Here is a 24,486-nt window from a genome sequence, read left to right on the forward strand (position 1 = left end):
GTCAGCTCAGATGTCCTCTCTATACCCTTGATGGAGAGAAACACAGGATGACATTGCTTCAAGGGCCCTCCTTTGCGATCGGTCATTGTCTTGGGTCTAGGACTGCTGTTCTCTGTGCATGTTTGCGTGTTTGCTCCCAAACTGACAACCTCTCTTCAGATTTCAGGACTACATTGAACACACCTTCCTTCATGAAAGGTGATTTTTTTCACTTTTTATTCTTGTCACTACCACCATCCTCCATTATTGCACGTCCTTGATTCTCTAGCTCTAGCTTTTAAAAAAAAATGTTTTTAAATTTATTTACTTATTTGAGAGAGAAAAAAAGAGGGAGCTAGAATGGGTGCCCCAGGGCCTCTAGCCAGTATAAACAAACTCCAGACACATGAGCCCCTTGTGTATCTGACTTACGTGGGTCCTGGGGAATTGACCCTGAGTCTTTGGCTTCTCAGGCAAACACCTTAACCACTAAGCTATCTCTTCAGCCCTGGATGAAGTTTTAATAATAAAGTATTGACATTTAAATTTAAATCTACCTAGTAGGTACTATAATGGACTTTGCAGATACAGGTCATTTTCAGCATTACAAAAGTTTCTCTTCAGGCTGGAGAGATGGCTTTCAGGATAAGGCACTTGACTGTGAAGCCTAAGGACCCAGGTTCGATTCCCCAGGACCCACATAAGCCAGATGCACAAGGTGGTACAGGTGTCTGGAGTTCCTTTGCAGTGGTTAGAAGCCCTGAAGCCCTGATGTGCTCTTTCTCTCTCATAACTGTCTCTGCTCATAAATAATATTTTTAAAAAATTTCTCTTCAATGATGGTTATATAACAGCTATGTCAAAAATACCATGGTATCCTTCAAGTAGATTGCTGTCCTGTCCACATAGGGGAAGACCACAGGACTCCTTCATGAGCCTTGTCTCCTGGTGACCTCAGCCCATAGACATCATGGCTTTGCTTTAAAAAAAAAAAAAAAAAAAAAAAAGGCTGCCCACGTGACTGCAGTAATCCATAGCCAGTAAACAGCAGGGCAGGAGGCTTATAAGAAAAACTGGCCTATTTTTATACACTGCAGAGTCCTAAGTAAGAAAACTTGAGACAGGAGGCAGTGTCGATGCCTAGACCCACGTCCTAATCAATTTCTTCATGATACAGGCCACTCACATATTTCCACTCAGGCTTCTCACAAGCGCAAGTTTCTTTTTCATAGTTACAGGTCCCTGGAGTCAAGTGCTCCAGTGAAGTTTTAGTGCCCCCCCCCAACAATCAAGCATCCAAAGTCTGGGGAAACACAGAGCTGAAAACAGAATTACTAGTGGATGGCTTCCTGATTACACCGTGAAACACAGATGCTGATGGGAAATGGAACATACAGATGTGTCATGGACTCTCAGTTCTGGAACACTCGGAGCCATATGATTCTCTACACCTTAGGTGTTACTCACCTGTGCTTTCTGGTGTCACTCACCCAGTGCCTTTCAGTGGCACCGAAGGAAGGAAAGCTGCATTCCTGAAGCTTCTCCTCCTTCCTTATTTCCTTCTAAATGACCTCCTGAAGTCTAAACTCCCCACGCTCTCCCATTCAGGGAGACGTAATGGTGACACTATTTCTGGAACAGCAGAGCCGTCGTTGTCCTTCTATTCCTTTTAGTAACCGAGCATGCAAGGACTGCTGACCACCAATGTTAATTACCATTGTTGTTATAAATACCATTTTCATTACTAAAAACTCACAGTAGGGCTGGAGAGATGGCTTAGCAGTTAGTTAAAACACGTACCTGCAAAGCCAAAGGACCCAGGTTCATTTTTCCCAGAACCCACATAAGCCAGATGCACATAGTGGTTCATATGCCTGGAGTTTGTTTGCAGTGGCTAGAGGCCCTGGTGCACCCATCCTATCTCCGCTCCACCCCCAAATAAATAAAATATTGTTTTTTAAAACTCAAAATCAATGGGAAGAGCTGAGTGTGATGGTGCATGCCTTTAATCCCAGCACTTGGTTGGCAGAGGTAGGAGGATTGCTGTGAGTTCGAGGCCAGCTTGAGACTACATAGTGAATTCCAGGTCAGTCTGGGCGAAAATGAGACCCTACCTCAAAAAAAAAAACAAAATAACAATAATAAATAAATAATAATAATAAAAATAATTGGGAAAAAATCAATACTCAGGACTCAGACTCCAGAACATTTCTACATTGTTGTCTTGGGCTATGGACCAGTAGACTTGTATATGGGGAGAGGGTAATCTCACATTGGCAACCTACTTCAGGAGCTCTCCAGTGGACATGTGTGTATCCCCTGTGCATATGGGGACTGTGTTCTCCAGAGTTCCCAATCCTCTGTACCACACACACAGAGACCCACAGCTGGAAGGGCTTTTGTTATTTGGCCTTTTGCAAAGGGTATGTGTTATAGACCCTTCAGAAGGAATAGCTCTGCCTCTTGCAACATCTGATCTCGAGTGAGTCTAGTCCCAACTATTTTTTTCCAATTTCTTTTTGTTTATTTTTATTTATTTATTTGAAAGTGACAGAGAGAGAGAATGGGAGCGCCAGGCCCTCCAGCCACTGCAAACAAACTCCAGACGCGTGCGCCCCCTGTGCATCTGGCTAACGTGGGTCTTGGGGAATCGAGCCTCAAACCGGGGTCCTTAGGTTTCACAGGCAAGCGCTTAGCTGCTAAGCCATCTCTCCAGCCCTAGTCCATCTTTTATCTAGGCATGATGTCATACATCCTGTAACACCAGCACTGAGGAGGTTGACAAGTTCAAGGCCAGCCTAGACCACCTAGCAAGTTTCAGACCTACCTGGGATACACAGCAAGACCCTTTCTCAACAAAGAAAGGAAAGAAATGGACCATTTCTTCCTTGCAGAGAGTGCAGGGAGATCTCAAGATGTGGTACCTTTCCTCTGATTTTACAAGCTAGTGAGACTTTAAGCCTTTGTCATTGATGCACCAGGAATTGCTCATGTGACTTTTTTTTTAATTTTTATTTATTTATTTGAGAGCGACAGAGAGAGAAGGAGAGAGAATGGGCGTGCCAGGGCCTCCAGCCACCGCAAACGAACCCCAGACGCGTGCGCCCCCTTGTGCATCTGGCTAACGTGGATCCTGGGGAATTGAGCCTCGAACCGGGGTCCTTAGGCTTCACAGGCAAGCGCTTAACCGCTAACCCATCTCTCCAGCCCAGCTCGTGTGCATTCTCCTGCTTAGAGACCGTAGAGCACATGTGGACATAAAGGGCCTTCACAGTGAAATGGTAGGCTGTGAGGCCTTCGTCTCTATCTGAATGCTTACCTGATCCATAGCTGTGGCCTTCACACATAGCATTTTGTTCAAGGCTCAAGGCCTCCATTAGGCTTCTCAGGGCCAGCTTAGCCTGTCTTCTTCTGCTCTTTGGTGTGACAGTGAGGTATTCTCAGCTTGGGGGTAAATTATATTAAGCAGATAGATTCTGGGCTGAAAACTCAGGGCTTCTGGGCAAAGATTCCCAGATAGTTTCTGCCATCTAGTAGATAGATGGTACCATTGACCTTTCCACCCAGTGTCCTCAAGGTCAAAATGTGTGTTTCTGTGTCTCAGTTTTCCCTGTATGGCCCCAAATCTCTGACAAGTCCAACTCCCTGTAGCCAAGTCTAAATCTTGGTGCCTATTATTAAAAGCAATATTCTGTAAAAGGATTTTTTTAAAAAAATATTTTTATTCATTTGAGAGAGAAAGAAGGAGAGAGAATGGATGCGTCAGGGCCTTCAGCTACTGTAAACAAACTTCAGATGCATGTTCCTCCTTGGGCATCTGGCTTACATGAATCCTGGGGACTCGAACCTGGGTCCTTTGGCTTTGCAGGCAAGTGCCTTAATCGCTAAGCCATCTCTCCAGTTCCCCTCCCCTTTTTGTTTCTTTTTTAATACCAAATCCAAAGCCATAATTGGGCAAATTTAGTTGAAGTCATTTCTATTCATTTCCTGGTTGAAAAAACAGGTTTTATTTGAGTAAGCTAAAGGGACTTTAATCGCTATTCACTCAGGAACCAGAGTATCATAACAGGAACCTTATAGAATAAGTTTTTGAAGGTTCTTGAGTAAAAGGGATTTTCCTCTTTTAATTTATGCTTCTATTCGGATTTTGAAGGAATGTTTGTGCACTGCTATTAACTCTAATAGCTTGCTCATCGCAGCCTGGATGGCTTGGGGCCCTCTGGCTCTCGGGTTACCTGTGTAAATACAGGGATTCGCTTCCCTGTGCCCAGCTCTGCCATTTCCTTAATAAAGAGCAAATGGGCAAAACCCAGCAGCAGCAGCAGCAGCAGTGACAGCCTGGCAGAAGCAGTAATCTGAACAGGATAAACGTGCTTCCTTTTTGTGTGATTCTCTCTCTCCATCTTCCTGCCAGGAGCAGGATATCAAATGAAGGGGAGCTTGTGGTTAGAGTCAGTAAAGTGGATGTCTAAGTGGCACCTGCTTCATTCAACAGATCTGCTTTCCCGAGCCTCCCACTGCACATCTGCTCCTGACAAAGCCTCTTTTCTCCTCCTGTTGGTCAGACTTGAGAGGAAAGACTCAGTGAAGAGACATGGTCGTTTTGTTTTGTCAGTACAATTGCCAGTGACATTATAATTACACCAAATCTTCATTATTAGAAGAGCCCTCCAATTTAGAGATTTCCAGAGTCTAAATAGCATTTTCAAAGTGAAATTAATTAAAAAAAAAAAAGCTTTGCTGTTGTAAAGGCAGCCGCTGGATCTGAGAATCACTGAAGGGGTCTAAGTATGGCGACTGAGACCCAGCTCTGAAAAGACTACAAAGGCCTCGCTATCAGATTGGCATCCAGCAGTTCTGACTCCGCCTGGCCTCCCCTCCCCTCCCCTCCCCACACTGCTCAGTACACTGAAATGTGCATCTGCTGCACTGTTGGTAAATGTTGCTGCAGTTTCTCAGGTATGGAGCTAAGGTGCTAAGAGTACTAAATAATTAGATGGGGTAGGGTAGATAGGAAGGAAAGTGGACCCTGTGGTCTAAATAAGAGAATAGTCAAGAAATATATATTTCAGGCAGATACAAAGCATCCAGTTTCAGATTGAGTTTCCATCTAAACAAAGGCAACTCTTAGAGTGGTGTGTGTGTTTGTGTGTGTGTCTATCTGTCTGTCTGTCACACATCAGTCGATGTGGAGTTGGCACACTGGAAGCTCTGGAAAGGCTTTAGAGCCATATTCCAGTTACTTAAATGTGGGTTAAAATTAAAAGTTTAAACCGGGCGTGGTGGCTGAGACTACATAGTGAATTCCAGGTCAGCCTGGGCTAGAATCAAAGCCTACCTTGAAAAAAACAAAAAGATTAGTTCCTAAGTCCCATTAGCTAAATTTAAAGCACTCCATGGTCACCATGTGTCCATCACAGAGAGTTCTAGTGTACAGCACTGTGTTCAAGAGATCTGGACCTCTTGAAATGTGCTGGATACTTCTGGAAGACTTAATGTTTCTATTTTAGTCTTGGTGGAAAATGCAAAAGAAGTGTACCTGAATATTTCTGCAACAGTTCCTTCCATTTATGCAGCTAGATTGTATTCTCATATTTCAGTATTTTCCCCACCAAGAATCTCATGTCCTTTCTCCACTTCCACCCTCACAAAACAGAAGAGAAAGGAAATTACTGAATTACAGAGAGTGAGAAAAGAATTTTTTTTTGGGGGGGGGAGGGAATCTTAAGGAAGGGTTTTGCACTAGCCCAGGCTAATCTGGAATTCACACTCTGTAGTCTCAGGCTGGCCTTGAACTCACAGCAACCCTACCACTGCCTCCTGACCGCTGGGATTAAAGGCATGCACTACCACACCTGGCTTAGCTTTAACAATGTCTGTTTTCAACTCACCCTCTCACTGGCCTTCCCTTTCCTAAGCTTTTGTGGCCCTAAGATGGGACTGGGGATTTTTCCTCATTAAAAAGCCTCTGACTAACCAGAGTCACGTAAGCACTTGGGGACCAAGAGTATGTATGTGAATTGTGCATAATGGGGATTGTGGACAGACATAAGATGAGCTGAGCAGCTACGCTGCTGGCACCTTCTCAACAGCCCTTGGGACCAAGGTGTAGGACCTTTAATCTGTCTTCCTCCTTCAGCCTGCTTCTGGTACCTACGTGGTTGCTATGACTCCTGGGAGAACGCCATAAGAAATAGCATTCCTAACTTCAAATTTAGTATCTTTTTTCCTCAGTAGCTGAGATCTTACAATGCAGTCTCTTTTATGCTCAGAGCAGCCCTGGGGGTCAAAAGTGGCCTATGGGTTTTATAAATATAAATATGGTCAACTGTCAGTCTTCACATACAGATTATCTCTTATTATTTCAAATCCTTGGAAGTCTTTCTAAGCAAGCCAATATAAGCCTAGACCATCTCCCCCACCCCCCACCCCCCACCCAGATGCTAGGTGCTTAGGAAATACAAATTAGTTTTCATATTAGCTTAAGGAAGACGTCCTAATTAGGAAGGCAGGTCTGCAACAAGGATACCACATCATAATCGCCACTTTCTGAAGTAGGTCAGGGCAGAGTGACCTATCCTCCTGTGGTGGTTTGAATAGAATAGGTGGCCCCCAATATATTCAGTTGTTTGTTTGTAGTTTGCATCTGTAGCCACCTGCTGGAGGCAATGTCACTGGGTGATTTTAAGGTGTGGTGGTGGGTTTCCGATTTCAATCTAAAGATATACAAAGTGTGCCTAGCTGGAGTTCCTGAAGTGTGTGTGGCTTTTGGCTTTTGGCCTTTATGGCTTGTGCTTCTTTCTCTCTGCTTGGTCCTGTGAAGGCAGGTCAGCTTCTTCTGCCATTATGGAACTTCCCCTGGATCTGTAAGCTTCAATAAATCCCTTCCTCCATAACTGTGCCTGGTCTGAAAGTTCATCTCAGTGAACCTGAAGCTGTCTGCTACACCTCCCATCACTTCAGATCAGAGCTGCTCCTGCAGGGCACGCCTTTGTAAACACATGCACCCTTCGTGAATGTGTCCCAGAGGCATCGGAGCTGCAGTGCGCCCTGTGCACTGGAGCATGTGGGAAACCGCAGGGCCATTTCAGGTTCTGGTGGCCCATCTGGCCCAGTGCTGTCTCACAGGTCTGTGTTCTTGTCAGGCCTCCTTAAGCAGAGTGTGGAGGCTGCAAGTGGATCCTGGCCAGAAAGCTGCAGGTGGGCTCGTCTTTGGGGAGAGAAGAAAGCAGCTGAGGGTGCAGCAACTGAATGCTCCCATTCCAGGCTCCGCTGCTCGCGTGGATAGCCTCAGTCAGTCCCCTACCATGCAGCCATTGACAACTGGGTATCTCTAGCGTTTCTTTTTCATTGGTTATCTAGGCTTCTTTTTATAAAGAACTTGTTCCCGGTAGTAAGCTGGATATGCAAGCGCAGCTCAGATAGGAAAGGGAGAGCAAATACTCGGTCAAGGTGAAGTTTACTGGGCTTGGCGGATCCAAGGACTCCCAGATGGCATCAGTTGGTCCATACCAGTGAAGGAGAAGACACTTGAGGATGTCAAACTAGAAGAGCTGCTCAGCTGGACACTGATGTGGGATTCCAGAGGCATCGCTGGAGCATTTCAGAGGTTACTCATGAGCAACAGGTCCAGCAGTGTGAAGAGGAAAGGCAGTGTCCTGGGGTAGGAAGGTGCTGGCAGCTACGTTCTCCTCAGCCTCGGCCTTTCTCACGGGGGAGTCCGACCGGACTGGCAGCGCAGCTGCAGCAGGGTCAACGCACAGGGGGCATTCGGACCACTGACCACGACCGCCCAGCCCAGCTCCCTTTGTGGGGAGCTCAGTCATGCTGAATCCTTTTGTAGTCTGAGAATTCGTACCAAATAAAAAGTGACTCGTGGGCTGGAGAGATGGCTTAGCGGTTAAGCGCTTGCCTGTGAAGCCTAAAGACCCCGGTTCGAGGCTTGATTCCCCAGAACCCACGTTAGCCAGATGCACAAGGGGGCGCACGCGTCTGGAGTTCATTTGCAGTGGCTGGAGGCCTTGGTATGCCCAGTCTCTCTATCTGCCTCTTTCTCTCTGTCACTCTCAAATAAATAAATTAAATTAAAAAAAATTTTTAAAGTGACTCGTTTTAAAAAAAGAAAAATGAAACAGTAACCCCAGCGGTTGGGAGGCAGAGGTAGGAGGCTTGCTGTGAGTTCAAGGCCACCCTGAGACTACAGAGTGAGTTACTGGTCAATCATCTGGGCTAGAGCAAAACCCTGACTTGAAAAATAAAAAAAAAAAATCTAAAAAAAAAAAGAAGATGAAGCTTTACTAAGATGTTTTCCCGTGTGACTATCAAATTCCTGAACTTGCCCAGCGTGGTGGCGCACGCCTTTAATCCCAGCACTCAGGAGGCAGAGGTAGAGGGTTGCCATGAGTGTGAGGCTACCCTGAGACTACATAGTGAATTCCATGTCAGTCTGGGCTAGAGTGAGACCCTACCACAACACAAAATAAAAAAATTCCTGAACTTGTCGGGCATGGTGGTGCATGCCTTTAATCCCAGCACTTGAGAGGCAGAGGTAGGAGGATCACCGTGAGTTCGAGGCCACCCTGAGACTACCTAGTGAATTCCAGGTCACCATGAGCTAGAGTAAGACCCTACCTGGAAAAAAAAAAAAAATCCTGAACTTATTTCTATTTTATCATGTGAAATTCCTAGCTACCTAGAACACATGTAATGCCAACCTTCATATACTCTTAGAAAGTTCCCATTGTTCCCAAAGTTTCATATATATATTGCTCCATAGAGTATGCTAAGTGGAGTTGAAAATTCAAGGACACATCTTTGGAAGCTTTTGTGCCTTGTCTGTCCCTACACACAAAAAAGCGGCAGGGCTGGATGCACAGGCAAGTGCATTGTATCATTCTTTTTTTTTTTTTTTTTTTTTTTCAGTTAGTTTGAGGTAGGGTCTCGATCTAGCCCAGGCTGACCTGGAGTTCACTGTGTAGTCTCAGGGAAGCCTCAAACACACAGCGATCCTCCTGAGTGCTGGTACTAAAGGTGTGCACCTCCACACCCAGCTCATTGCATCATTCTTGGTCCTCCCAATGCCTCTCTAAAATTTTCTATAATAAAATGTTTGAAAGTAATAACAGCAGCAGACCAGGCACGGTAGCGCACACCTTTAATCCCAGCACTCGGGAGGCAGAGGTAGAAGGATCACTGAGACTACATGGTGAGTTCCAGGTCAGCCTGGGCTAGAGTAAAATCCTACCTCGAAAAACCAAAATAATAACAGCAGTAACCCTCGCTCTGGAAACCTCTCTGTGGACTACTTATACATACCTACTGTGCATTTCTGCTCCTCCTCCTCATAGCTTGGTAACTCTTCTTAGAAAGTTGTCCTGTCTGCTGCTGCACCCTCTGTTCATACAGCTCACTCCACTTTTTTTTCTTTTTTTAATTTAAGAGTGACAGAGAAAGAGGCAGAGAGAGAAAATGGGCGCACCAGGGCCTCTAGCCACTGCAAAAACACTCTAGATGCATGCGCCCCCTTGTGCATCTGGCTTATGTGGGTCCTAAGGAATCGAGCCTTGAAACAGGGTCCTTAGGCTTCACAAACTAGCGCTTAACCACTAAGCCATCTCAAGGTAGGGTCTTACTCTAGCTCAGGCTGACCTGGAATTCACTATGTAGTCTCAGGGTGGCCTCAAACTCACGGCAATCCTCCTACCTCTGCCTCCCAAGTGCTGGGATCAAAGTCATGCATCACCACTCCCAGCTCATTTTTTTTTAATAACCTATACAGTCATCTACATTGTACAGTATCATCATATTTTTTATATTTTATTTATTTGACACAGAGAGAGAAAGAGAAAATGGGCACACCAGGGCCTCTAGCCAGTGTAAACAAACTCCAAATGCTTGAGCCACCTTGTGCATCTGGCTTTATGTGGGTACTGGGGAACTGAACCCCAGTCCTTAGGCTTTGCAGCAGGCATATGCCTTAACTGCTGAGCCATCTCTCCAGCCCCTGCATCTCACTTTTAGTCAAATCATATGCAGTCTGCTGGCATGTGGACTTTGGATCCCGGGGATGATATTCCTGCCCCCTTTTTCTGTTCAGTTGCATCAGTGTCCTCCTGAGTCTATGCACGTTCTGCTAACTGTAGGAGAAAGCTTTTCTCTCCTTCCCTTTCCAGTTAAAGCCTTCCTGGTGAAGTCAGCAGGCCTAGACTTTGCCACTTCAACCCCACATTGGATCCAGTCTTCAGGGTAGTGAACCACAGTGGCTCGGTACACTAAAGCATAAAAGGCTGATGTCATAATGTTCCTGGCCATCTCCAATAAGTTGAACATTTGCCTTGTAGGATAAGGGTTATGTGTTTTGTGGTGGTGTGCAAAATCAGGGATGGAGTGACACTGCCTCAACCAGGCAAGAGCTGCTGTAAATGTTATTCCTGGGAGTGTATATTAGACATAAGAATGTATACATTGGGATCATATGCACACGCACACTCATTACCCTCTTGCCCCACTCCCGTGAATCTCTGTGGAAGCACTTTTTCAGAGTGTATATGGCAAGAAGGGAGGAAACTCATAACTGCTGAGAAGCACCCAGTATACCAGGGCACCCATGAGGCTGCCCTTGGCTGCATGAGCATTTATTCAGTAATGTAACTCATAGTTTGATCCAGAAGTTCCCCCAAAGGCACCCATAAGCATTGGCCTTAGAAAACATGGAAAGGAAGCCAGGTGTGGTGGTGCATGCCTTTAATCCCAGCACTCTGGGAGGCAGAGGTAGAAGGATTGCTATGAGTTCGAGGCCACCCTGAGACTACATAATGAATTTCAGGTCAGTTTGGGCTAGAGCATGACCCTACCTTGAAAAACCAAAAAGAAAGAAAGAAAGAGAGAAAGAGAAAACATGGAAAAAGGAAATTAAATGTCCATGAAACATGAGGAAAGATGCATTCTCCCTCCCCTGTATTACTATCATAAGGGTCACCTGCACCTCCTTTTGGTTTAATGCTGACATTCTTTTCATGACCCTCCTTTTCTTGCTGAACATCTGTATTCTCTTTGTCTGCTCCTCATCTGGACCTCTGTCTGTCTGTCTTCTGCCTGTTGGACAGCTTCTTTACCTGAGCTCCTTTTACCATTTCCATTTCGGGACCAGTATAACCAGAACCGTTTTTCTTCATATGATAGCGCCTTTCTTTAAACATTAACCATGGATGTAAATGTTTCTCCAGGCTTGCAAATGAATGATTTTTAAGGGATTCCCTCCTGTCCTACCTGTCACACCTAGAAACAAACACCTGTATTTTGGTGGCCCTTAGAAACATCAGACTTTTATAATACAGTTTCATTTCTTATTTAGTTTTACCTTTTTTTTTTTGGTATTTTAAGGTAGGGTCTCACTAGTGTCAGGGTGTTCTCGAACTCTCAGCAGTCCTCCTACCCTCCTACCTCTGCCTCCTAAGTGCTGAGTCTTACCCTTTTCTGTCAGAATTCTGACACTCCATTTATGCCTGTGTTTCCCTAGTATATATAGTTAGCTTGTTTTAAGGCTCTTGCTTGTAATTCCAGCACTCAGAATGCTGAGGCAAGAGGAATTGCTATGAGTTGGAGGATAGCCTGGGCTACATAGTGAGTTCTAGGCCATCCTGGGCTACAGTGTAAGACCTATCTCCATTTAAAAATAAAGAAATAAGCAAAGAAAAAAATCTCTTCCGCCAACTGTTGCTTATTTGTTTAGCTCTCTTATTTTTTCTTTTATAACCATCAATGTTTTTCTCCCAACTAAAGATATTTCTATGGCCAACTTGGAAAGGCCTTGGGGCTGACAGATTCAGTTACAGCAAACAACAATTCCCAAAGGCTTCCCAGCTTGGGGAACAAATGAAAGGCCCATTCTTCCACAAGCTGTTCTTCCTGCCCTATGCTGTGAGGGGGGTGGGCAGGCTGCTGTGCTGGGCAACCAACCAGACCTGAGCCCTGTTTTCTGCTTGACTCATGCCTAGCCTGCTTATTTCCAGACTTTAGACATTTGTTCACAATGATATTATACAGTCTTTGGTATCATGTATGTGTACATGTGTGTGTGCTTGGGATTGAACTCAGGGCCTTCTATGTGCTAGGCAAGCATTTTACCACTGAGCTACATCCCCAGTCCTCTAGTCTTACTGGCATTCTTTTTTTCAGGGGAGGGGTTTAAAGTCGGGTCTCGTTCTAGCCCAGGCTGACCTGGAATTCACTATGTTGTCTCAGGGTGGCCTCGAACTCACGGCGATCCTCCTACTTCTGCCTCCTGAGTGCTAGGATTAAAGGTGTGTGCCACCACACCCACCTCTTTTTTTTTTTTTTTTTTAGTTATTAGAGAGAGAGAATGGGCATGCCAAGGCCTCTAGCCACTGCAAACAAACTCCAGACACATGTGCCACCTTGTGCATATGGCTTACAAGGGTTCTGGAGAGTCACACCTGGGTCCTTAAGGCTTTACAAAGAAGTGCCTTAACCACTAAGCCCTCTCTTCAACCCTATTTTTGGCGCTCTTAATGTGGCTCATTTGTTTACTCTGGATTGCTTACTTACCCGTGCACTGGGCTGGCATCTCCCTTGTGGTGCAGTCCCTAGTACCAGGTGCGACTGCTGCGCTTCAGAGGACACGCTGCCTGCCCGTCCCCGCAGCCTCACTCTGAAGCTTTGTCTATGACACGTATATCTTTGGAGGTCTTTGGAAGTGACGTGCTTCCTGTAGGAGCAAATTACTGCTGCAAGGAGATAAGCTTCTGCTGTTCTTGCCTCTTCCGAGCTTGACCTACGTTTGGCAGTTCCACCCAGACTCTCATTCAGAGCCATCTGTGAATCGCAGCTGGCAAGTACTGTCAGGCTTTATCTGTGGTAGCACATCTGGTTCAGCAGCCCTATGAGATTACTAATTACCATTTTACACTTGAAGAAACTGAGGCCCACAAGGTGTTCATTAAGCAGTCAGGATCCACATGTAGGACTTTCAGACTAGGAACCCTTCAATGGAAGTGTCATAGCCCATCATACCCTCTCATAAAAAGCACCGACTTATGCACCCAGCATTTGACTGCAGCACCTTAAGAATGCCATGGAAGCCGGGCATGGTGGCACATGCCTTAAATCCCAGCATTCGGGAGACAGAGGTAGGAGGAACGCAGTGAGTTCGAGGCCACCCTGAGAATCCAGAGTGCATTGAAGGTCAGCCTGGGCTAGAGAAATCCTGCCTTGAAAAACCAAAAAAATTAAAAATTGGAAAAAAAATATGCTGCGGAGAAAGATGACTTCACTGTAGAGCAAGAGTGAAGGACTTGAAGACTCTTAGTCTGCAGAAATCAAGGCTAGGGGAGAAGTAGTCCGCTTTCTAAAAGTATGAGCAATTTAACAAATAATATCCCTACCTTCAGTTACCGAGTACCCGCTGTGGTCAGGTTGCTCAGTATTCAGTCACATAGTCCTGCTAACATATTTAAGTGAACAGATTTATAGAGAGAAGAGCAGGAAATAGTTGGAAGCAAGTCAGTGTAGACCTGGTGCCGAGTGGGTGGTGGAGGCAATGACATCACAGGACTCAGGATCCCACGGGCGCTTATGTCCGCTGTTAACCTATTGGAAAGATGGGACTCGTTGGAAGAGTTGAACTAGGTCGGTGAGAATGATCTAGGCAGAGGGATCGGTTTGAATAAGGTATGGGCATATTGAGAGGACAAGTACGGTGGGTAGAGAAACAGTGTAGGCTCCTTGTGGGAAGAGCTGCTATAAGCTATTTCAGGATTCAGCTAGCCAGACATAGTGGTGCACGCCTATAATCTCAGCATTTGAGAAGCTGAGGCAGGATGATCGTGAGTTTGAGGTCAGTCTGGGTTACTTAGCAAAAACAAAGCCTCCCCCCCCAAAAAAAAAAAGAAGTGCTGAGGAGACACAGAAATAACTGGAAACGAACATGACGAAGTGATTTACACAGTGGTCGTTGAGGCTGGGTTGGCAGCAGTCCAACTAGAATACTTTCTCGCTGCAGGCCCACATGAAGTACATACGTGGACCATCAGGAAAGCAGTGAAGGCTCCTCAGGCTGCAGGAAAGACTCACACAGATTTTGGAAAGGGATTCATTATGGCTGAAGTAATGAAAGATGAAGATCTTAAAGAGGAGAGTTGTGAAAATGCAGCTAAGGCTGCTGGGAAGTACAGACAACAAGGCAGAGCTTACGTTGTTGAAGATGGAGATATTATCTTCTTCAAATTTAACTCACCTCAGCAACCGAAAAAGAAATAAAAACTGTAGTTTCTAACTTCTAAAAGGCATATGTTTGTTTTTTGTTTTTAATTTAAAAATTCTAGTTGGAGCCAGGTGTGGTGGCACACGCCTTTAATCCCAGCACTTGGGAGGCAGGTAGGAGGATCGCCGTGAGTTCCAGGTCAGCCTGGGCTAGAGTGAGACCCTACCTTGGGGGGGGGGGGGGACTCCAGTCAGGTATGGTGGCACATGCCTTTAGTTCCAGCACTTGGGAGGCGGAAGTAGGATTACAATGAGTTCAAGACCAGCCTGAGACTACATTGTGAATTCCAGGTCAGCCTGGAATAGAAGAGCAAAGCACTGCCTCAAAAAAAACAAACAAAAATATATTTATTCTCAAACTCAGAGTGGTGGCTCACACCTGTAATTCTAGCACTTGGGAAGCAGGGGCAGGAGGATCACAAGTTCAAGGCCAGCCAGAGCTGCACAGTGAAGCCCTGTCTCAGCTGTGTGTGGGGGCGGGGGGTTGCTGAGGCATGAGGATCACTTGATCCCAGAGTTCTGGGTTAGCTTAGGTCACATAACGTGACCTCTCTGTTAATACCTTCTCCTACAGGAGGTTAAACTTTAGAGACTTGACTAGTACCTTGTCAGAAATGGTTACCCTGATGAGAGGAACAAGCAACAACGCAGAACCCTGTCTGCAGGGCTACCGGTCTCCCTGTGGTCCTCCGAGAGAGCCCTGAACTTGAAGGGAGGAGAGTGTCCCACACCCAGAACACAAGGACTGTGACAGTTGTGTCCAGAGCTGGCCCAGCCTGGGGATATAGGATTTCATGGCGGGTCCTCATCTCTACCCCTTTGTGGGGAAGCTTTGGAAGCCCCCAGTAGCAGGGCAGGAGCAGAGTGGTGCACAGCCAGCCGAGCAGAGCCCAGGCCAAGTGACGGATGGTGTTTGTCCTTGAGGAACAGCGAAGTGCTGAATTCTGGCTCAAAGTTGAATGGAGGATTGTCAGGATTTGCTGGGGAGTTGGGTGTGAACTCAAGGATGGCTCCAGAGGTTTGGGCCTGAGCCATGGGAAGGGTGTAAGTGCCATTTATTGAGGTAAGGAAAGGGAAGACTGGGAAGAGTGTGTTTCTCCATTTGGGCTCAACAGTGATACCTAACGGATTGAAATTAAGAAATCAAATGATAGAGGAGGGTCAGGTCTCATTTAAAGTGAAACAGGGTCCTGGAGCTGCTGTTTGATAGGAAGATCCTTGTGCTGGAATCAGAAGTTTGAGACTCCCTTTTCACCTCTGTTCCTACTTTACCCAATGCCAAATATGGCTCCCCATGAACCAGGTCTAAAGGAGAGGTGGCAATGAGCTCAAAGGGGGTGGTCCTGTGCTGGGCGTGGTGGAACACGCCTTTCATCCCAGCACTCAGGAGTCAGGGGTAAGCGGATCGCCGTGAGTTCGAGGCCACCCTGAGACTACATTGTGAATTCCAGGTCAGCATGAGCTAGAGTGAGATCCTACCTCACGAAAACAAGAGGGGGGGGAGGGGTGATGGTCCTCTACCTTCTTGGCCCCACAGTCCCAGTGATTCGGTGTCAAGGGCATGATGGGACATGGAAAGGCTCCCAAAGCCCAAATACCTGGCTTTACCATAAACTTAAGCATGGGGCTGGGGGGGGGGGGGGCAGAGAATATCTGTCTCTCAGATGTTAACTGTTTGTTGCTGTCTTGAGACCGGTCTTACTCTATTTCCCAGGCTGTTGTCAACCTCAGGGACACAAACAATACTCCTGATGCAGCCTCCCTTTTTCTGGGACTACAAACATGAATTACCTGCCTGGCTATGTGGCGGTTTTTCTTGGGGAAGAGGGCTTGGTGTGTTTTTTGTTGTTGTTGTTGTTGTTGTTAATTTTTATTTATTTATTTGAGAGCAACAAACAGAGAGAAAGAGGCAGAGAGAGTGGCAGAGAGAGAGACAGAGAATGGGTGCGCCAGGGCCTCCAGCCACTGCAAACGAACACCAGACACGTGCGCCCCCTTGTGCATCTGGCTAACGTGGGTCCTGGGGAATCGAGCCCCGAACTGGGGTCCTTGGGCTTCATAGGCAAGCGCTTAACCACTAAGCCATCTCTCCAGCCCAGCTTGGTGTGTTTTGAGAGTGTGTTTGTTTTGTTTTTGAGACAAGGTCTCACAGTTATAGCCTAGGCTGGCCTCAAACTTAGTATCCTCCTACCTCTGCCTCTGCCTCTACCTCCCAAGGGCTCAGGTTACTGGCATCCACGGCCATTCATTGTAGCTGCTGGGGTTTGTTTTCTAATAAATTTTACAGCTGGTTATGGCAGCTTTACACTTATAATCAGAGTGTTTGGGAGGCTGAAGTAGGAAGGTTGCTGTGAGTTTGAGGAGCAACCTGGACTAAAGAGTGAAGCTTTGTCTCAAGTACTACTACTAATAATAATAGTAATAATAAACATTTTGTATTTTCAATTTAAAGAAGAGGAGGGTTTTTGAATTTGGAGGTGCTAAAGATTTTAGGACATTATAAATCCATGCCTTCCTGATAAACCCAGGCTTCTGCCAAAGAGGCTTGTCTCTCTGCAGAGTTATAGCAGAAATCAAGTGGCATGCAGCCCCACCCATGCCGAGGAGTCTTTATGGGGTTTTCCTGAAAAGGAGAGAGAGCTTCAGCCCCTTAAAATAGAACATGAAGGGCTTCCTGTTGCTTGGTCACTTGGAATGACCCAGAATACAAGCTTGGATTAATATGTGCCTCTAGATTAGGGCTAATCAGGGCCAGGCTGGACAGCTGCAGAGACAATCTCAGCCTGATTACTGTACCTCAGCAGTTAATCATCTTTCTTCCAAGGGCAGCCACCCGACTTAGTACGTACTGGGTTTCGAAGCCTCCAATCCCTCCCCCTTCCCTTGCCATGGACATAAAGGCTGCTAGGTCAGACACGGAGGCGATTTAATCTAATCCCATGTCAAAATGCCTGCGTGGGTGTGAGAGAGGGAGACAGCTCAAAATCCCCACAGTAAGATGGCAGTGCATTTATTTAAGGTGGAAGTGAACCGAGAGGGTATGAAGAAAGTAGTGGAATTGGGTTTACCAGGCTCTGAGCTTATGCAGTGACCGCTGTGTACGGAGCTCCTCTGAAAAGCTGCAAGATGTGAACACCCGTTACCAGTTACCTGCCTTGAGCCAGCTTTGTGTGAAAGTCATTCATCATCCAGATAAAGGCCAGACGGCCTCCTTCCCTGACTGCGTGTGAGACAAGATGCAAGCTGTAAAGTCTTGGATGTATGTCGTCATCATTGTTTGAACTTGAGGCAGTCCTCCTGCCTCAGCCTCCCAAGTGGTAGGAGGATAGGCATAAGCCACAACAGCTAATTTCTACATTAAAATTTTACATTTTGGTTTCTGAACTGTTACCTCATTATATCACAGATTCATTACCCTAAAACTCTCCTTTAATCACCTATCCCCTAGAAGAGAACATGTTAAATCCTAGGAGGCAGTTTTCATTATGAGTGTAGGAAATACTTACTGTGTTAGAGCCTCAACGATAGGGTAAGGAATTTAGTCTGATCGGAAGTAAGACACGCAAGCAGTGATAATGCGGAAGACACATTAGTCCTCTATGGAATCCTGAGCAAAGTGCCATGGGGCCCTCGGGGAAGAGGACCGTGCCAGAGGAGGGCAGAGACTAGAACCAACTGCTGGAGAAAGAACCGGATCCCGTTCTGAGAACAAGCCGAGGACAGTCGCTGCAGTCACGATGTATCCAACGTGGAGGTGCACGTTGGAGATGCTCACCTAGTCCACGTGTGGCACACACCTGGTAGGTAGCCCAGCACTCAGTAGGCTGAGGCCAGAGGATCATGAGTTCAAGGCCAACCTGGGCTACATAGCTAGACCCTGTCTCCAAAAAAAAAAAAGAGAAAAAGTTCACCTAGCTGTATTTAAAGGGAGTGGGATAAGCAATAGGAGCCAACATGAAGGTTGAAAGCCTACAAAGAGCTTGGGTTTCTAGCTGGTGGGCCATTAGAAATGTCTGAAGAGCGAGGCAAGAGAATGAGATCCACGTGCTCTCTCTGAAAGACCATTCTGGGCATAGCATTGTGAGGCAATATTTGTGTATATTCTGTGTTAAAATTGGAGGCAGAGGAAGAAGGATTGTCATAAGTTCGAGGCCACCCTGAGACTACATAGTGAATTCCAGGTCAGCCTAAGTGAGAGTGAGACCCTACCTCAATAAATGAATAAATAAATAAATAAATAAATAAATAAGTAAATTTGTTCTAACATACCACTGGTCATGGACCCATACCGTAAGCCAAGGGAAAGAGCTAGAACTTGAAGCATCTTCAGGTTTTTCTGCTCCAGCCCTAACCCACGCGGTCCCTCACAGAACCCTGCTCCCAGCAGTCACTGCATTCAGAAAGGAGTTGGCCCCTCCCCCTACACACCGCCATCACCTTGGAAGCTTCTGGAATTGATCAAGCCCAGTGGCAAGTCTGATCCTTGCTTCTGGTCTGGGTTGCTCTTGGCCAGCATTTGGATTTCTTTGGAGGTGACATGATTGTCCTGGCTTTGCACTGGGCATTTGGTTTGTTTTGTCCCTAGGACAGTTTAAGGACAATGATAACAGTAGTCGGTGTAGGGAATTGAGAGTCCATTCAGTCTTACATGCCTGTCTAGGGTCTAAGCTGTACTCTGGTTGTGGCCTGTAATCTACTCTTGATCAGTTGCCTTCAGGTTATCTTGATGCCAGCTTGTGTACACCTTTCACGTCTGACTTCAGAGATATCATGCCAGCCAGAGCTGGGCCTGACCTGGTCTTGGCTGAACCCTCAGCCAAGTGGAAAGGCCTATAGACACTCGGGAAGTGGACTAAACCAGATGTATGATGTATTTATTTGTCCTCGTGCCTACTGAGGAGTGTTGACAGAGGCTGGGAGGGACAAGGTTCCAAGAGGAGGGCCAGCTGAATCACAGGGAGGCGGTTAGAGCACTGTATATAGTGAGCAGCTTGAGCATGACTACTACATTGGGAAACCAAGACCAGGTGAGTGCCTAAGCACCCTTGGGTGAGGCCCCAGGGTACCTGTGGAAGTAGGAAAAGTAGACGAGCACAGGGTTGCTGAAGATGATATAGCACATACATGGATTCCCTGTACTCGGGAGACAGGCGGGGTTGCAAGTTCAAGACCAGCTGTGCTACGTAATGAGACTGTCTCAAAACAAGAAGACAGACCAAAGGAAGTCGTGAGAGGCCTTGAACATCATGCTAAAGTATAGGAATTCCTTACAGGCTCTGGAAACCTTACTGGTATTGTGGGACTTGAGCTTTTGAGATTAAAGGAATAACGTGTTATATAGAGAAATGATTTCTGTGAAAGAGAAGGTTGTCTGGAAAGAGGAGTTGATTGGACATTTGAGAACCATTTGCAGGGCTGGAGAGATGGCTCCGTGGTTAAAGTGCTTGTCTTCAAAGCCTAACGACCCAGGCTCAATTCCCCAGTACCCACGCATGCACAGTGACACACACACCTGGAGTTCATTTGCAGCAGCTGGAGGCCCTGGAACACCCTTTCTCTTCACCTGTCTCTCTCTTTCCTCTCTCTCCTCTCTCTGCCTGCAAATAAATAATTAAAAAAAAGGCTAGGTGTATGCCAGGCGTGGTGGCGCACGCCTTTAATCCCAGCACTCAGGAGGCAGAGGTAGAAGGATCCCTGTGAGTTCAAGGCTAGCTTGATACTATATAGTGAATTCCAGGTCTACTTGGACTAGAGTGAGAACCTACCTCAAAAAACCAAAAAATAAAAATAAAATATTATTTTAAAGTTTTCAAGTATGTACTGCACCTTAACATGTACCAACCCCTGCATTTAAGATGCATTTGGAAGCAAGGCATGGTGGCGCACGCCTTTAATCCCGGCACTCGGGAGGCAGAGGTAGGAGAATCGCCATGAGTTTGAGGCCCCCCTGAGACTACAGAGTGAATTCCAAGTCAGCCTGGGCTAGAGTGAGACCCTACCTTGGAAAAGCAAAAAGAACGCTTTGCAAACGTTGAAGAAAAAGCAGTTGACCCCTCACTCCCTTCTGAAGCTACTCTCTGTCCCTTCCCACTGCTTTCTTTGTGGCCCTGCATGACCTCTCTTCTCCTCTCCCCTCCCCTTCCCTCTCTTCTCCCCTCCTTTTCCCTCCCCTCCCTCCCCTGTCTTTTCCTTTCCTCTTTCTTCCCCTCTTCTTTCCTCTTCCCTCTTTTCCCTTCCCCTCTCTTCTCATTTCCCTTTCCCTCCTCTCCCCTTGCCTCTCCTCTCCTCTCCTCTCTGCCCTCCCTTCCTCTCCTCTCCTGTCCTCAGGCTTCACCTCTCAAGGAGGCAGCATTGGCCCGGCCTTTGTTTCTGTTAGAGTGAGTCCCAAAGTCTCACTTCATGTTGCATCATCAAACATTTAGCCCACAGTGGGAAACACTTACTCCTAGAAAATAGTCACACACAGTATAACACTGTAAAAAAAAATTTTTATATAGGTTTTGGGCTTTTTTCAATTGTAGTAGAATTATAGAATATAACACTGTCTTCATCTCTTTGGGTTTTTTGTTTGTTTGTTTGTTTTTCTTTGAGGTAGAGGTATGCTGTAGCCCAGGCTGACCTGGAATTCACTCTAATACCAGACTGGCCTCAAAACTCAGTGTTCCTCCTACCTCTGCCTCCTGAATATTGGGAATAAAAGTATGCACCACCATGCCCAGCTCTGTGGCAGTTTTTTGTTTGTTTGTTTGTTTATTTTTATTTATTTATTTGAGAATGACTGAGAGAGAAAGAGGCAGATATAGAGAGAGACAATGGGTGCGCCAGGGCCTCCAGTCACTGTAAATGAACTCCAGACACGTGCGCCCCCTTATGCATCTGTCTAGCATGGGTCCTGGGGAATCGAGCCTCGAACGGGGGTCCTTGGGCTTCACAGGCAAGCGCTTAACCACTAAGCCATCTCCAGCCCCTCTGAGGCAGTTTTAAAGGTGAGCTGCTGTAAAATACACTGGCCATTCTCAGTACTTGAATATGGAACATATGCACAGGGACAGAATACCATGGTGCCTTATAAACTGTAGTTAGTGCTTAAACTACTACCTCAAAGCTAAATTTAAAATTGCCACATGTCCCCCCTTACAATGACTGACTGATGCTCTCACATCTCATAACCCACAACTCCAGGGGGAATACCAGCAATCCCACTGAGGGTCCTCAGAGGAATGGAGGCAGGGAGGAGAGAAATGGTGGTACTAACATAGGACGTGTCCCCACAAGTTTCTACTTCATAATATAAAAGGGGGAGGAGAGATGGTTTAGCAGTTAAAGTGCTTGCCTGCACAGCCAAAGGACCCGGTGATTCTCTAGAACCCATGTAAGGCAGATGCACAAGGTGGCGCATGTATCTGGAGTTTGTTTGCAGCTGCTGAAGGTCCTGGTGCACCCATTCACTCTCTCTATCTCCTCTTTCTCCTCCTCTCTTTCTCTTAAATAGATAAATAAAAATTAAATTTAAAAATTTTTAAATGCCAGGCATGGTGGCGCACACCTTTAATCCCAGCACTCAGGAGGCAGAGGTAGGAGATTGCCGTGAGTTCAAGGCCACCCTGTGTCTCCATAGTGAATTCCAGGTCAGCCTAGGCTAGAGTGAGACCCTACCTCAACCAAAAAGAAAGAAAGAGAGAGAGAGAGAGACAGGCAAACAGAAAGAAGAAAGAGAGAAAAAGAAAAAAAAAAAGAAAAAATTCTATAGACCAGAGGTAATATTTGATGCTCTTTTTATTTTATTTTATTTTTGTTTATTTTTATTTATTTGAGAGTGACAGAGAGAGAAAGAGGCAGAGAGAGACAGAGCAGAGTGGGTGTGCCATGGCTTCTAGCCATTGCAAACGAACTCCAGACACGTGTGCCTCCTTGTGCATCTGGCTAACGTGGGTCCTGGGGAATCGAGCCTCGAACCGGGGTCCTTAGGCTTCATAGGCAAGCGCTTAACCGCTAAGCCATCTCTCCAGCCCTTGATGCTCTTTTTAAATACAATCTTAAATCATTTATTTTTTTTTATTTTATTTGTAAGCAGAGAGAGATAGAAGAGAGACAGACAGAATGGGCATGTCAGGACCTCCAGCTGCTGTAAAGAACTCCAATCACATATACCTCTGTGCATCTGGCTTTACATGGGCATTAGGGAATTGAACTTGGGTGGTTAAGCTGCTTTTCTCTTCAACTTAATTCTTCCTTTGAGGAGAGGGGGAGGAGGGAGCCCACTTTTTGGGAGATGGGTGGGGAGCAGAGTCTTAGTAAGTAGCTCTGTAACCCATGCAGGGGGTTTCAAACCTGAGGTTTCACCAGTACTGCTGGCTTCTCTAGTTTTTCTTTTGTTCAACCAGCCGAGCCCAGCTGCTCTCTGGAAAACCTCTTCCGCAAGGTCCTGCCTCGGTCCCCTTACCTCTCTGCCTCCCCCCTTGTAGGCAGTGGACTTCAGAGCCTACCCTAGCCCAGCCCTGACCCAGCCATGCCGCCTGCCGCCCGCCCGGTGCGCTTCCCCTTCCTCCCATGGCGCGCGCTCTCCCGAGCTTCCTGAGTCCGCGAAGGTGTCTGGCCTCTAGTCCCTATGGGCATTGTGTCATGGGCTGGCCTAGAACTCTGGGCTGAAGGTGTCTTCCCTCAGCACCCAATCCAACATTGTTCTCATACCCAGGTCTTTATATACTTTTTTTTTTTTTCCTATTTCATATTCTGAAAATTTGCAAAGTCGTGTCTTAGTAGCTTGATCTTTTCCCTCCATTGTGTCTTTTATTGTGAAACCCCTGGGTTGGTTTGTTTTTCCTGTTTTTTTGAGCTCTAGAAATTTGCTTATGTGTCTAATAGTCTCTTTTCTGTTCAATTTTGTCACCACATCTCTCCTATTTTCTACTTTACAAAATTGTATGTGTGCATGTGCACACACATGCATGCCAGGGTCCCTTGCCTCTGCAAATCAATGTCAGTTGGCTTTACATGGGTAGATGGGGAATTGAACCCTGGCTGGCAGACTTTGCAAGCGAGCACCTTTAACCAGTGAGCCATCTCCCACAACCTCTGTTTTTCTTTCCTTCTTTTTTTCTTTCTTTCTTTCTTTCTTTCTTTCTTTCTTTCTTTCTTTCTTTCTCTCTCTCTCTCTCTCTCTCCCTCCCTCCCTCCCTCCCTTTCTCTCTCTCTCTTTCTTTCTTTCTTTTTTTAATTTGAGACAGAGAGCGAAAATAGGTACACCAAGGCTTCCTGCCACTATAGATGAACTCCAGACACTTGCACCACCTTGTGCATCTGGCTTTGTTTATGTACTGGGGAATTGAACCCAAGGAATTAGGATTTGCATGCAAATACCTTTAACTGCTGGGCCATCTCTATAGCCACTGTTTTCTATTTTTGCATATGTCACCTTGTGTGTCTGGCTTACATGGGACCTGGGGTGTCAAACATGGGTCCTTAGGCTTTGCAGGCAAGTGCCATAACTGCTAAACCATCGCTCCAGCCCTATGTTTTCTATTTTTGATCTTTTGAATATATTTCATTTATTACTTTTTAAAGATATCTTTCTTTTATAAAATATTTTATTAACTTATTTGAGGGGGGTGGACGAGGCAGATAGAGAGAGAATGGGCATGCCAGGGCCTCTTGCCACTGCAAACAAACTCCAGACACATGTGACACCTTGTGCATCTGACTTACATGCGTGCTGGGGAATCAAACCTAGGTCCTTAGGCTTTGCAGGCAAGTGCCTTCACAGGCTATCTCTCCAGCCCTCATTCTTGTTTTTTTTTTTCTATGTAGGGTCTCACTCTAGCCCAGGCTGACCTGGAATTCACTCTGTAGTCTCAGGGTGGCCTCAATCTTATGGTGATTCTCCTACCTCTGCCTCTCAAATGCTGGGATTAAAGGTATGCGCCACCACACCTGGCCAGCCCTCATTCTTAAAAAAAAGAAAAAGGTGTGAACCACCACGCCCAGCTTCTATTTTGTGTTTTGCACTGTATTGCAGCCTAACCTCTCCTGTGCTCAAGCGTTGTCCCCCCCCACCCCAATCTCCCACTACTGGTGTGTGCAGTGCCCAGCCTCTTAGTCCTTTTTGGTGGTGAGATATCTTTTTTTTTTTTTTTTTTTTTTTTTTTTTTGAGGCAGGGTCTTGCTCTAGCCCAGGTATAACAGGTTTAGGTTTAGGTAACCAAAGAATCGAGACAAGCCAGAATGTGA

General features: G+C 46.1%; 1 protein-coding gene across 5 annotated transcripts in view; it reads left to right on the forward strand.

Moving 5' to 3' along the window:
- The window catches only part of Nrf1 (nuclear respiratory factor 1), a 144,435-nt gene that overhangs the window by 115,344 nt on the left and 4,605 nt on the right, over positions 1–24,486 (forward strand). For 3 of the 5 annotated variants that reach the window (XM_045160486.1, XM_045160485.1, XM_004661213.2), the window contains one exon: positions 14,000–14,285. The exons of the other annotated variants lie outside the window; for them this stretch is intronic. In XM_045160486.1, the coding sequence (XP_045016421.1) occupies positions 14,000–14,256 (257 nt within the window). In that variant the 3' untranslated portion in view covers positions 14,257–14,285. Of the gene's footprint in view, positions 1–13,999; positions 14,286–24,486 lie in introns of those variants that run through there. 5 annotated transcript variants of the gene reach the window in all.

This window comes from Jaculus jaculus, chromosome 10 (genome assembly GCF_020740685.1).
Source record: "Jaculus jaculus isolate mJacJac1 chromosome 10, mJacJac1.mat.Y.cur, whole genome shotgun sequence".
Lineage (NCBI taxonomy): Eukaryota > Metazoa > Chordata > Mammalia > Rodentia > Dipodidae > Jaculus > Jaculus jaculus.